Source organism: Chlorocebus sabaeus, chromosome 18 (assembly GCF_047675955.1).
Source record: "Chlorocebus sabaeus isolate Y175 chromosome 18, mChlSab1.0.hap1, whole genome shotgun sequence".
Lineage (NCBI taxonomy): Eukaryota > Metazoa > Chordata > Mammalia > Primates > Cercopithecidae > Chlorocebus > Chlorocebus sabaeus.
Window position 1 is genome coordinate 39,858,712 of NC_132921.1, and position 15,659 is coordinate 39,874,370.

Below are 15,659 nucleotides of genomic sequence, written 5' to 3' on the forward strand. Positions count from 1 at the left end.
ATCTTTGAATTTGTACCTACAGAAGTCATCCTGTGAGACATAGCAACTCCTGTGAGGTCTCAGATTCACTCCCTTCTAGCAGCCCAGCCTGAAAAGGGGTCGAATGTGTGTGTGCCACTAACAGCTGTGACTGTGCAGGAGGTAGGCAGGAAAGAGAAAGGAGAGAGACAGCGAGGAAGGGAAATGCAGAAAGAATGAGATGAGGGAGGAAATAAAAATTAGAGAGAGAGAGAGAGAGAGAGAGAGAGAGAGAGAGATTGTAGGAGACGTGAAAGAGTGAAGGATCGGAAGGAAGGGTGGGGGATGCAAAAGCCAGATTTTTATTGGAAGCAATTGAAGTGGTTGCTATGAGACCCGCTCGAGCGGAGGACCAGCAGCCAGCCCGACGCTGATGGTTCTTACCTCGTACTAAAACCTTTGCTTTGACACAGTTTTAGAGTTGCTTAATATTCGAGCAAGCACCTGACACGGGTGACTTTCTCCTTCTTTTTTTCCTCCAGTCCCTCGGGTAAGATGGAGGTAGAAAATGAAGCCAGCTGCTCCCCGGGCAGCGCATCAGGCGGGTCCAGAGAGTACAAGGTGGTAATGCTGGGAGCAGGGGGAGTTGGTAAAAGCGGTAAGTTTTCACACCAAATGCTGGGGAAGGAGGGGCCTCTATAGAGACAACTCTATAGAGTGAAACAAGAATGATATTGCTGATGCTGTTAGAGGTGAACTGTGGCAGTTGAGGATCTGGCAGGATGCTCCAAAGAGTCAGGACTGTTAAACCTATGCTGATGAGTCAGGAGAATGCAGATAGCCAGTGATGATCCACAGAACTTTAAGAGGATAATTGTTTTCTTTGATTTCATGCTGGATGATATTTGCTTTTAGTGTATAGGTCTTTTTTAATAATAAAAATATGTATGAAATTGTCATGGCATGAGAAAAATGTGCTCCTATTCTCAAAAATCTTCAAATAAAGAAAGAAGTGCTATGAAAATGCAATTAAACAGTTACAAACACAGACATATACTCAGGATGATCAGTGTTGATTGTTGTGTTTGTTTCTTTCATTAGGAGGTTCTTTTTCCTCATCTATAGTCTGACATAGTGTGTGTGGGCTTTGAATATCAGAAAGAAAGTTGTTTTTTGGAAGTGGCAGTGATTTATGGAATGATATTCATTGTGAGTCCTGTGTAGGTGAGCAAACTAAACTTCATGGTCAATTAAAGGAGAAAGATGAGGTGATAATAGAGATGAAGAATAATAAATTTGTTTTGGTACATAAAGAAGTGTCAGTTGTTGGGATTCTCGAGGAGCCTAAAAGGCCAAATATAAAAAAATTTAAAAAATAGATACATAGTAGTTTTTCAGGGTGATCAAATGTTAAATAGCTCGGAGCTATGGCTGTGACTAGAAAATAAATAAATACGGCTTTTTATATAAATATGAAATATCTCCACTGGGAATATATATTTGGGAATGCTAAAAGGCAGAAGAAATATTATAGTTAGCATGGACAATTCAATAGTTTTAGTGTTGACAAAAAAATTAAAAGTTGAAGGCAACATTTTTGGCAGAAGAAACCAAAAAGCTGACAACTTTGGTGGATGGGTCCACAAGGGATAAGAAAACTGAACAGTGAAGGAAGAGGAAGGAGATTGTGACTTTAGTGGACAGCAAAGTTAAAGATAGTAAGAAACATAAAATTCAGCACCCCTACCTCTTCTCCCCTACAAAAGAGAATTCTCATAAAAGATAAAAGAACTAGGTACATCTGAATGTGGTCAGTAGCAAAATGCAAATCAAAGTGAAAAAAATTATTCATCTCTCCTGGGGAGGCAAAACTGTGAAAGAAAAGCTTTGCAATTGTGTATAAATGAGGAATTTTTACACAGCTTTCTCCTCTAAATGTAATGACTTGGGAAGGAAGGAATCAAAATAGAGGAGGATTTAAGGAAAGAGGAAGGGATGGAGGAAGGATACAGACAACATGATCTATATAAAATGAAGTTATACTTTTTAAGAATCCAGTCGGATACAGTGAGGAAGAAAGAAATAAGCAATGTGAGAATAAAATACTGAAGAAGAGAGAAAAACAGATTAAAAAAAAAAAAAAAAAAAAAAAAAACCAGCAAAGGTCAATCCACATTAAATGCCACCAGCAGCTTTTGAGGTCAGGGAGATGCTGAATTAGTCGCAATAATGTGCCTCCGTATTGCTTCTGTCTGCTGGTTAGGTATTTGCTTTTTCACCAGGAACTTGGGGGATGTGGGGATAGAGTGACTGGTTTTTATTCCATGGTAATGAAACTTGGAGAAAGAGGTTTTGGACAGGAACATCCTTCAGCAACATACTTTTCTTGTGATATTGCTGATATTATAGTGGTGATGTTTTGTCTTCTATTTTGATCTCTCCCAAGTATTATTTGTGCTGACTGATCGTTGTTACTGTTCCAATGACTATGGATTTTCAATGTGACACGTGGCCTACAGAGTGGCCTGGCTTGCTCTCATCTTTGCTTTGTACAATAGAATTCAATTCATAATTAAGTACTTGAACAAAACTTTTCCAGTGAAATGAAACGACAGGAATGACAGGCTCATTCTCAGAGAAAGTTAAGGATAAATGGTGTAAACAGCTCAGTTGTATTGATTATATATAAATGGCAACCTTGGCTACTACACCAGAGAATATTTCTCATACTACAGTTTCACACCTGAAAAATGCTGTCCTTATGATTAAATGTTTGAAATCACAGTGATAAAATCATCTGGTCCTTGGACTTTTCCCCTGTGACTTATCTGATGTTATTATATCAGTATATAAACACTCAAGCATTGATTCTCAATATTAACCTTCTATTGAAGGTTAAAATATTTGCTTTCAAATGAACTAAAAATATACATGGTTTATTTTATTTCTTTTAAGCCTAGGCTGGGGTGCAGTGGCATGATCATGGCTCTAAAATATGTTTTAAAAGCTACTTTTCATATTGAAGACTTAGATCAACAGAGGTATATGAAGGGATTGTATAACCCCATTACCATGGGTTGTGTGAAGAGATTTGCAGAAGGGATCTGCTCTTCTGAAGAAACTAAAGAAGATACATCAAGCTGCCATCTGTTTCCAATTCTGAGAGTCAAGTCCAAGTCAACCTTAAACATGGATTAAAAACTCAATTTACAGTGACTATAATTTTTAAAATCTTGGAGATTTTCTACGTGTATTAATATTTATTCTTTTTTCTTTTTGTAGAGATAGGTTCTCACTAGGTTGCCCAGGCTGGTCTCAAACTTCTGGCCTCAAGCAATGCTGCTACTTCAGCCCCCCAGAATGCTGGGGTTATAGGCATGAGCCATTGTGCCTGGCCTGAGAAATGTTTTTATCCAGGTTTTACCAAAATATTTTTTGAATATAAACTTTTAAAGAATTTGCAACTTTACTGAAATAGGAATTCCCACAAGATTGAAAATATGTCAGGTAATGAATGTACTTTATGTGAGGAATTTTAAACCACAAGTAATCAATAAAGTTTACTGAGCACGTATTATGCACAGTCCTATGCTAGTTACTGTAGAGAGGAAAAATGAAAGACATAGACATTTATGAAGCCCCCATTGCATGGCAGGCATGGGTTACATGTATTTCATGCTTATACTCAGTCCTAACCACAGTCAGAGTCGGTATTTCTATTTCACAGATGAGAAAAACAGAAGTCAGAAAAATGATTTGTGCCTGGTCATGGAGATAATAATTTAGAGTTTGGTGATGTTTTATCTAACTCTACTACATTATGTTTAATCCTCTGAGAAGAACACAGAGTTGCATCACTCACTATTAAGAAGAAAACAGATCCATTGGTAATACATTTCCTAGGTCTCGAATGTTATATTTAGAAGAGATCTTAACCATCTAGGCTATCACTTTGATTTATACATCTATGCCTCTTTAATCTTTAACCTAATTGGACACTATGCGTAACACTTCTGTATAAATATATAATTTATATTTATATTTTTATAATTAAAATTATATGTAATATTGTCCAAGAGTGTTACTAACTGCAGAGAAAACAGGGATACACAAGAATTATATGGACTATGGCCAAACTGAGGCGTTGAGAGTCGAAGAGACCTGCAAAGGTCATTTATACAGCAGTGGCAGAGTCAGATCCAGCATCCAGTCCTTCTGATGCCACTGAAGCTGCTTTTCCATCACTCCCCAATTTTCACACAGAGTGAGCTGAATCAAAACTACACTATACAAAGTAACAGATACGTATACAAAGTAGCAGACGTTTAGGAGGAACAAGTATAGAGATCTAATGTATAGGATGAGGACTATAGGTAATAATATTTTATTTGGAATTTATGCTAATTAGTAGATTTTATTTTTTAATTTTTGTTTGTACGTAGTAGGTGTATATATTTTTTATATATATATTTATGGAGTACATGAGATATTTGGATACAGGCATACAGTGTGTAATAATCACATCAGGGTATGGGGTATCCATCACCTCAAGCATTCATCATTTTTGTGTTATAAATCTTTCATTATGCTTTTTTTGTTACTTTAAAATGTACAGTAATTTATTGGTGACAATAATAACCCTGTTGTGCTATCAAATGTTATATCTTATTCATTCCATCTAACCACAATTTTGTACCCATTAACCATCTCCACTCCCTCCTCCTACTACCCTTTCTAGCCTCTGGTAGCCATCATTCTATTACCCCCATGAACTAAATTGTTTTAATTTTTAACTTCCACAAATGAATGAGAACATGCAAAGTTTGTTCTTCTGTGTCTCGCTTATTTCACTTAACATAATGATCTCCATTTCCATGCATGCCGTTGCAAATGACTGGATCTCATTATTTTTTATAGTTGAATAGTATTCCATTGTGTATATGTACCATGTTTCTTTTATTCATTCTTCTGTTGATGGACACAGGTTGCTTCCAAATCTTGATTATTGTTAATAGTGCTGCATAAATTAGTAGATTTCAGCTGCTCTTACCACCCCCCCCCAATAAAATGTAGCTGTGTGAAATGATGGATATGCTAATTTGTTTTCCTAGAGTAAATACTTTACTGTCTATACTTATCCCACAACATCATATTGTATACTTTAAATATACACAATAAAGTTTATTTAAAAAATAATGAAGTTAAGATTCATGATAAGAAAACTACTTAAGAAACAACACACATATAAATACACACACATTCAGTGAAATAACAATAAATGACAGTAAAATAGAAACTTATATGTACAGTGATTACAACTAAAAACAAAAGAAAACAGCAAAAAAAGACCAATTATCCGATAAAGTTCAGTATGTTCTTTTATCCTTCTCATTTTGTTCCACTGCCCACCCACTCACCTACCCTCAAAAAAGTAAAAAAAATAAAAATTATCTCATGGTTACAGTTTTAAAGTTTTATGGAGTCTAAACAATCCTTACGACAGTTTTAAATATTGACCTTTGTCACTGTGGTTTGAAACAGCAAGACTGTTCCTCAGTGTCAGAGCATGATGAAATATTGCCTTCCTTGGCTTCATATCTGGTTCTCCAAGTTCAGAATCAAATTATTCAATAGATTTATTCAATAATAATAATATCTTATTTTCCAGGTATTTTGTAAAATGCCTGCATTTGGGATTTATGCTAAGTTAGTAGATTTGTATTTTATTGATTTTTTTTATTTTTATGATTTCCTAGTAGGTATATGTATATGTATTTATGGAGTACAGGAGATATGTGTATACAGGCATACACTTACGATAATAATCATGTTTTCAGATTTAAAGAATTTAAGATTCATAATGATCATATTTTGCAAAATAAGATATTATTGCATAAAATTGGGGTAAAAAGAACATTTTACCTATTCTGTAGTATGATCTTATTTGATCATAAAATAAGAAAGCAAGTAGGAGAGGTATCTGAGCACAGAAATATCAAAAGATTTTATCTAAGAGTAACGGAAGTGGGAAAGTCAGAAAGTAAGGACTGGACATGAACTCAGGCTTTCTAAATCTAAGCTGTTCTTCTATCAAGTTGTGTGGGAAAATTAGAGAAAGGTTCCCAATGTCAGATGAGAACTGAATGTCCTTCTCTGGTCCCTAGGACACATCTTAGAATTATTTGGTGAAATATTGTCTTAACTACATCTTCAAGTGTGAAATATGTACGAAAACACTATGCAAGTCATTGAGAAGGGAGGGGGTGTTATTCATAACTGTGATTTCAGGTGATTCCTGACCTCTGGGGGTGCACCATCTCATGGTGGAAACTTTGCTATAACGTGTAATACAAAACAATACGTTTATATTAGGCTTCTAATGTAAGAGCTTTGGAAACTCAGGATAAGGGATGGCTATAAGAGATGTGAAAGTTGAGAAGATATGACAGCATAGATGATATTTAAATTGTGTCTTAAAGGATGAGGAGAATTTTTTTGATGCAGAAGAGGAAAAGTATAGGGAGATATGAGGAAGAGAATTGAACATAAACAGTGTATACAGGGGCACAAAGGGATGTGAAGGCTTACAATTTTTAATGGCAGGATCTTGATAACTTAGTGTCTTTAAGGGGTAGTTGAAAAAATATCTTTTGAGATTTGCTCAATAGATGCCTTAGTTAACTGTGAAAAAGTTGACCAAAACAAATAAACTGAAAACACCAAAAGGATTACGGAACTCAGAATTTATTAAAATGTTTCTATCGTGAATTCTTTGTAAAGAAACAACTCGTTTGTAAAATAAACAAACGTATTCTCTCCCACAGCCATTTGCAATTTGTTGCCTCTGTAAATTCAGTTTCATGTACCAGGATTTTATAAAGAGAGAGCAGTAACAATATTTCTGAGGTAAGCAGAAAGCAGCACACAACCAATTCCTTCCACCTCAGTGAATTAGGAAAGCAGGTAGGAAGTTGAGCCTTTATCTGATGAATTAAATCAAGGCAATCAACCAAGTGCATAATTCATGTCCCAGAGCCTCTGTGTTGTACTTCATTAACAGAACTTTGAGTCTGACAAAGCTGAACAATTGTCACATCATGGCCATGCGTTATCCTAACCTGTGCACTGGAAGGCAAAAGAAAAAAAATAAACAAGGGCAAAGTAAAAAGATTTTAAGATTCCAATGCCTTCTGTTCTCACCCTTAATTGTTACTACCTCAGTTATACTGCAGACCATGACTCAATGCAATACTGTCAGGAAGCATTGGCCAAGAGGTCTAAATAAGGCTGAACAAAAGAGTAAATTGGTATCTAATCACTCAAGTGATGACTGAAAACAGAATTCAAGCGATAAAAGGCTGTGATTGACAACATCTCCAAGATTATATGTGCTCTGTAGATTTTAAATTGAAGAAAGAGAGTTACTACAGCTCTACATGAGTACTATATGATATGTCTGCCCCATCTATGACTGGAGATGAACGAGCATGTAATGATGCCTCAATGAGCCCGCATGTTGCTAGGCTCCTTACGTTCACGCATTTACTTTGGTGTTCTGATGGCTGATGGTCTGCACATTCCCCTGCCTTCCTATACCCCTTGCCCTGCCTTGATCTTGTGAGGAAAGCATTACTGTCTGCATTTTATAAATGAGAAAACTGAAATACACACACACACACACACACACACACACAATATGGCCCGAAGCACATAGATATTAAATGATGAACCTAATGTGCCTACATATGGATGTCTAAGTTCGATGTTTACATTATTTTTATTTTCTCACCTGAAAGTTTTTATTTTTTGAAGATATGATGCAGTGAATCTGAGTTCTAACTTGAGCTGCATTTTCATATATGTATTTTAAACACCACACAAAATCATCTATATGAAAATATTTTAATATTTTAAATTTTCTACACAAACAATGGAGAGTGCTACCCTTATTAGATGGGGTAGTGGGTGGCATGATGAGCTCTGACTAAACATTTTAGTGTGGAGGTGCCAAAGACTGATTTATTCTTGTCTATTCAGAGACCCCTGGGGGCCTCAACCACATAGAGAGAAGGTGACAATTCCTTTCAACTTGAAAAAACCAAGTAACCCAGTAATTATAGGAATTTATTGAAACCTGGGATCATGCTAACAAAGTAAACAGGGTGCTGAATAAACCATACAGATTTTTGAAATTAGGTGCTGATTTACTTAGGGAAGCATATTTTCTTTAAACATATACATTTGGGAATAATTAATAGAAATTGAAAAAAAAAGTGTGTGTGTGTGTGCGCACTCGCACAAGCATGCACGCACGCACGCACGCACGCACGTGCACCTAGACCTGTGAAAAGCCCACAGATATGACCAAGAGTTAGACACAGCCTCTGCCCTGTCCACCAGGGTAACAAACAAGATGTATAAACTGACTTGTGAGGCAATGATAGAGATGTATGGGAGGTATTTTGGAAGCAATGAGAACTATGGCTTAGGAAGTTAAAATGACCTACCATACAATGTTCAGCTGTTCATCTGTAGCATTGGGACTCTAGTCTACTGACTTTCTGGAGCATGAATTTTTCCAATAGGCCATGTTGCCTCCCATAAACCAGCATAAACTCTCACTGGAGATCAAGCTGCTGTCTATGACTGATTATTTCTCTGCGTATGTGTGTTTGCAGTGTGGTGAGATTGCGACTGTACACACTGACAGACGGTGGTCCTCTGTACTGCTCACACACTTGCAAGGTGCACTCTTATCAATGGCTCTGGCTGTTTGCAAAGCCCATCAATGATATCAACTCAATCACTTGGGCTTTGCTCATAAATACCAGTTTTCTGGTGACCCTGACCAAACAGTGCCATCCGTCCTTCTCGTTGCTCAGCAGGGACCAGTTAAGTGCCATTGCTAGCCACTCTGCCAGACCATCATTTCTATCCTTTCTGCCTACTATAATTCTACTTCAGCTAGCACCACAACGTCAGCATGAGAACATTGAGAGTTCTAGTCCCCATACACTCCAAGCACTTCAGTATCCTGCCACTGCCAAGCGTATTGGGCAGATAGAAACCTGATTCTCGTCAAAGTATGCGTGAAGGATGTAAAGCTGAAGGGACAGTGGGGGATGGGGTCTGCCTGGAGATGTTACGTTGAAAAGGAAATCAGAGAGAGAACTAGATTTGCAGTCCCAGGAAAAAATCTTTAATTGAACTGAAATGAGATAGTGTAGATAATTTGTGGTCTTAACAATGGAACACTGAATAAAGATTTTTAACTATTATAGTTAGAGAAGTTGTGGTGGTGGTGGATGACGGAAGTCCTTTATCAGAAGATTTCTTGGATATGTGAAAGTCAGTGTTTGGGTAGTTACTTATTGAATGAATCAGAAGTCCTTAGACACTTTACCAGTTCACAGTTCCTCTTAATATGCTTTAAAATGAGCAATAAAGTGTGTTTGTGTTCACACATCTGTGTGCATTCACAAAAGAGGAATGTTTCTTGTTTCGTCCAAACTATTATTCTTTCAATTTCTTCCTGCAATGAATGGCAAAATAAAAGTGAACACTTCTTAGTTTTGCATATACCTGATCCTTTTCAAAATGCACTAAATATTTTAATTTATTAAATCTCACTAAACCCAGCAGTGTGGATGTGGTTAATATCCCTAGTTAATAGATGAGAATAGTAAAGCTTGAAGATTGTGAGTAATTCACTCAGGAACCCAGAGCCTGAGGTGACTACGCAGAACTCAGTCACTGCCAGAGCTGAGGCCCTTAACCATTGTCCACTGTGCTCTTCACCATGCATTCTTTTGATCAACCTTTGATCTGTAGAATGAAAGCCTACCACGGAAGTGATGACATAATGATGTGAACTGGGGGTTTGGGTAACCTAGGAAATCCATATTTGTCTTCTCTCATCTGTAAAATGGGGATGACAGTGATAACTATGATAACAGTTCATACTCAGAATATTAATGACATAGCCTGGCACAAACTGTGGGACAATGTTTATAACATAAATGGATAGCTTTGTTTTTAATTATTTAGCCTTAATAGCACTTGACATTGCACAGGTCACTTAAGCCCATCGAGTCTCCGTTTTCCTCATTAAAGGCTTTAATTAACATATCCTCAGAGAATTGCTGGGTAGGTGACATTGAAAAATATTGAATAAAAACTATAGATCATAGTGCCCAATATTACACCTTCATTAAAACCACTCGTTCCCTCCCTCCCTCCCTCCCTTCCTTCCTCCCTTCCTGTCTTCTTCCCTTCCTCCCTCCCTCCCCTTTTTTTTTTCTTCCTTCCTCCTCCTTTCCATGCCTCCACCTAAGGCAGTTTACCTCTGTAATATAGGGAAGAATAGTGACACATCTTTCAGACAGGTCCTAGGAAAATACAATTTGTGTTGAATATTGTAAAACTGCCATCGTATATGCACCTGCTCTATTCCTGTTCTTGCTCTCTAGATCCTTATATTGATTAGTTTCTGCTTTGGTCTCTTGAGTGGTAATTTCAGTGACAGTAATAACAGTAGTTTACTTGTTACCTTAGTAAACAATCCCTTTATTCATCCTAATTGACCCATACCACACACAAACACACACACATGCGCGTGCACGCGCGCGCGCGCGCACACACACACACAGTGCACTGCCTGTTAGAGAAAGGATTGGAGGACAATTGCCTGCTACAGTAGCCCACAAAGGGCCTGATGAGAGGGGCTACGGCTTTTAACAGAGCATACCTCTGCTTGAATCGAGACAGAAATTAATTTTTCCTATATGTATATTGTTTTAATAAAATTTGAGTAATATGACATGTCTTCCATTCTCCATATTAGCAGCACTGAAAATTTAAAGGGAAAGAGTCATATTTAATGGTTGCAGGAAAAGCTAATAATAAGCTACATGGATACAGATTTTTGTTTAATTGAAGAAATCAGGCTCTTTAGTAGCAAAAAGGACACATCTTTTATTTGAAATTGTAAAAACTTTAGCTAATTGGTTCCTGCCTATTTTATTTATTTATTTATTTATTTATTTATTTACTGTTTAGAAATATATCTCACTGTATTCCAACATCATTATCTTAGGACTGAAATCAGTGGAAAAACATTAGGGATTTTATATGGGCAACTTCTGAGTAACAGAATTCTGGAACACCTCAGCGTCTTTTATTTTCCTCTTTCATTTTTAGTTGACAAGTAATAATCATATGTATTTATGTGTTATTTTGATAGGTGTGTACAATGTGTAATGATCAAATAATGGTAGTTAGGATATCTATCACCTCAAACATTTATTACTTCTTTGTGCTGTGAACATTAAAATCCTCTCTAACTTTTGGAAAATACACAATAAATTATAGCCAACTACATTCATTATACAGCACTGTGAAACACCAGAACTCATTCCTCCCATCTAGCTGTGATTTTGCATCTGTTAACCAAACTCTCCCCATCCTACCCTCCCTCTCTCTTCCCAGTCTCTAATGACCACAGTTCTACTTCTATGATATCAACTTCTTTAGATTTCACTTACAAGTGAGAACTTTTGGTATTTATCTTTCTATGCCTGATTTAGTTTACTTAACGTAATGTCTTCCAAGTTCATCCATGTTGCGGCAAATGACAGGATTTCATTCTTTTTTCATGTCTGAATAGCATTCCATGTGTATGTATATGACATTTCCTTTATCCATTTATCTGTTGATGGGCATTCAGGTGTATTCCGTATCTCAGTTATTGGGCAGAGTGGTGCAATAAACTTGGGTGTGTAAGTATCCTTTTGATATACTGACTCCCTTTTCTTTAGATAAATACCCAGTAGTGGGATTTCTTCTATCATCTTTTAAATCCTCGTATCTCACTCTTACCTGCTCTTCATACCACTGTCAGTTTGCCCTGAAATACCCTTTTGATTCTTCTCCTCCTCTAACAACTAAGATATCTTACTTTATTCCAACATCATCGTTTTAGAATTGAAATGGACCCAGATACGTCCTTCTATCACTGTCATCTGTCTTCTAGACAAACTATTTTGCTTTTTGTTACCCAAATTCTTAGGACTTTTTTCTTGTATTCTTTACAAAGTTATTTTAAAATAAGCTCTCTCCTCTTTGCCTCAATTTGTTCAATTTGATCTCTCCTTTCAGATTCCGCACAAGTACTTCTTGCTCTTTAATATATTCCTTGTCTACTCCAGTCTAATATCTTCTCTCTTCTTTATAACACTTAAAATTCTTTCTGATTATTATCCCTTCCAATAACTATTTACAATTATTCAGGTTCCTTGAGCATCTGGCTTGTGGTCTTAGATGTTATTTAAATTTTGAATTTGTATTTAATTTGTTATCTCTTTATATTTAATTTTCCTGTTTTAATAGCAAATTCATGAAGAGTAGGAAATAGATTTTATATTGTCTTCCTTTTCCCATGATACTTATGGGAGTAAAGCTTCAAAAATATTTATAAACATAATACCCTTCTTTCATCTTTGAGGAAATTCAGAGAGTAAGACACCAAGCATATGTATTAAAATAAAACTAAGCAATATCCTAAAAGTTCACAATAGAGCCATGAATAATAGAGAAAGAAACTGGCACCAAGAGAGAAGAGGCAGGTATGTGAGTATAGGGTAAGGGTGTGGCTTGGGAACAACCTAGACTCAGGCTAGCGTTAACAGTCTTTGGTGACAACGGATTTGAAGGCGAATAAGCCCACCCAGTGTTTAAGATGTTCAGAAACACAAATAGACCACAGGAAGTTCATCCATCAAAACATGGCAGATAGTCACAAACAAGTAAAATATAAATGCTGAGTTAAGGGCTGGGCACGGTGGCTCACACCTGTAATCCCAGCACTTTGGGAGGCCGAGGTTAGCGGATCGCTTGAGGCCAGAAGCCTGAGACCAGCCCGGCCAACATGGTGAAACCCCGTCTCTACCAAAAATACAAAAATTAGCCGGGTTTGGTGGTGCACTCCTGTAGTCCCAGGCTGGACAACAGAGCGAGACTTTGTCTCCAAAAAGACTAAATAAATAAATAAATAAATAAATAAACACTGAACTAAAAAGAACTGAGCCTGCACCAGCAGATGGAATCAGAAGCAGTGTATACATTCCTTGAAAGCCAAAGATTATGATAGCTGACAGCCAAATACATATGAAACAATGAAAGTAACTCATGTTTTATTTCCCAAACCTTTTCCCACTGCACATCAGAACTGTGGACTACTCTCTGGGGGTTGGGGGGAAAGGTTTCCTGAGGGTTGGAGTAAGCAGAAGAATATTTTATAAAATGTTATGAGAAGATCTCAGCAAATAAGACTGCAGAACATTGTTTATCCCCATGGTTCTAAGTTCAAAATGTTTACTAACATAACAAAGAACAATTGTTTCTTGGTCAACACTAAGAAAAACAGAAATAGATTGTAGTTGAAACAATGAATTCAGAATTAGCCACAAGTTTCTACATATGTTTCCCGGGAGGGTAAAAATCATTCTGCATAAGATTTAATTTTAATTTTGATAAGAGGAAATCCCAAGAAGAGAAGACCATAGAATCTCCAATAGGACTAGATTCTAATCAAAGCATCACTTCTCCCTGATGTCAGGAAGCTCTAAAATCAAGAAGGCAAAACCTATTTCATAGGCAAAGTTGTTGCCATTTTTAGAAAACAAACAAAACAGCAACAAAAGAAAAAGCAAATAAACATACAGAAAACAACTTTACTCTCTAGGATTAAAAAGTTTTCCTTCCTATTTTGTCTATTTTTTGTTTAGCTAGCTACTTACTCTTTTCTACTTGCTTTGTCATAATGAATGAACTTAAACGATCTAATACCAGCTTTCACACTTTCTTTAGAGCCACCCCACAAAAGCCTTTTATATTTTTTCTACCCTTAAAAAAATTTGCCTTCCACTTCATCACAGAAAAGCAAATTGAAAACATTTTTACCTAAAATACTTTGCTATGACAAGAATACAAGTGGTCTGCCCCTCTTAGCTTATTTATATATTTTTTGAGTGTAATTCTGAGACAGCTTGGCATGTGTGAAACAGCAGGGACTTTTAAGAGGGACAGGCATGCATGGAAATTCAGTTCTCCCACTAATAAATCAAGTGACTTTGCTGATTCTTCCTCTTCTTCTAGATCTCTTAATGTTGCAGGACACAGGGCTTCTTCTCATTTTAATTTCCTACGGTATTTTATCCAGTCACATGACTTGAATGTAATTTTTGTACCTTTATGTCTTTGTATTAAATTAAATTTATATCTAGACTACATTTATATCTAAATTTATATCTGGATAATTAGACATAATTAAAATGACAAAAATTTAAAAAGACTACAATGCTAACGGAGAGGCAGGGTATAATGAGAGTATGAATTCATACAGTCACCATACAAAATAATTTGACACTCTGTACCAAGATGAAGAAATATGTAACTTGATCAGATGATTTAACAGGTCTACTCCAAGCTATATATACGCAAAAGAAATTCACATATGTATGAACAAAGAGGCATGGTCAGAATATTTACAGTGGCATTATTCCTAATAGTCCTCAATTAAAAGTCTACATGTTCGTTACTATGAGTGAATCAATTGTGTTAGAATTTTTTTATATATATACACATTAATTATACATAGAAAAAATATATATGTGCATATATTCATGTGTGAATGCACACACACACATATATGTCTGTGCATGTGTGTGTATATACATACAAACACACAAAAAAGGAAAAGATCACCTAGGTAGGCTCCTTTCAAGGGAGGGAGGAGGCAGTGATTGAGAGAGACACTGGGCGATTTTGAAGTCCAGAAATGTGGACTAAAATTGCCCAAAACTAAGCCACTGATCTTCTTTTCAAACTTGTTTACCCCCAGCCTCCCTCAGATCAACTGATAGCAACTCCATCTTTCCAATTGCACAGGCACAAAACATTGGCCTGATGCTTTACTCCTCTCTTTCCTTCATACGTCCACATCCAATTCATAAGTAATTTCCTTGGTTTTGTCTTCTTTGTATATCCAGAGGTATCCTTTTTTCAACACTCAATTGTGAATTGAATTCTAACTTACCATCCACTCTTGCCGGTATCTATAGTTTTGCACTAACCCTTCTGCATGTTTCAATTGTCTCCTACCATTTATTAACACAGCAGCCAGAGTGGTCCTTTTAAGTTGCAAGTCAGATCTTGTCGTTACTGTGCTTTAAACTCTACCATGGCTCTTGCTTCACTCACAGCACTTTTAACAGCCGATGTCACTTCTGTGATCTCATGTCCTACTAACCTCCCTCTTGCTCTCTCTACTTCAGAAATATCAGCTTCCCTGCTGTTCCTAAAATATGCCAGACAGGCACACTTCCCTTTTAGGGTTTTTGTGTTAGCTTTTCCCTCTGCCTTGGATACTTTTTTCCAGATAGCTCCTTGGCTTACTCTATCTTTTTCAAGCATCTCTCTCCTATTGTCGCGTCAATGTACCTGTCTGCCCCAGCCTAATCTATTGGAAAACCTCACCTTCCTACCACATCCAAATCTCCCTTTCTTTGGTCCACTTTTTTCTTTCTATAGCACCTATTGCTTTCCAATGTAATAACTGATTATGTTACTAGTTATTGTTGGCCTTCCCCAACACTAGCATGTCTGTTTTATTCTCCCAACTGCTTAGTGAATAAATGAAATGA

The 15,659-nt window shown here is 36.6% G+C and overlaps 1 protein-coding gene across 1 annotated transcript in view; it reads left to right on the forward strand.

Moving 5' to 3' along the window:
- The first annotated feature begins 291 nt into the window (after positions 1–291).
- The window catches only part of RIT2 (Ras like without CAAX 2), a 402,484-nt gene continuing 387,116 nt past the window's right edge, over positions 292–15,659 (forward strand). Inside the window, exon 1 of the mRNA XM_007974176.3 lies at positions 292–616. Coding sequence (XP_007972367.1) covers positions 514–616 — 103 coding nt within the window. The 5' untranslated portion in view covers positions 292–513. The remainder of the gene's footprint in view (positions 617–15,659) is intronic.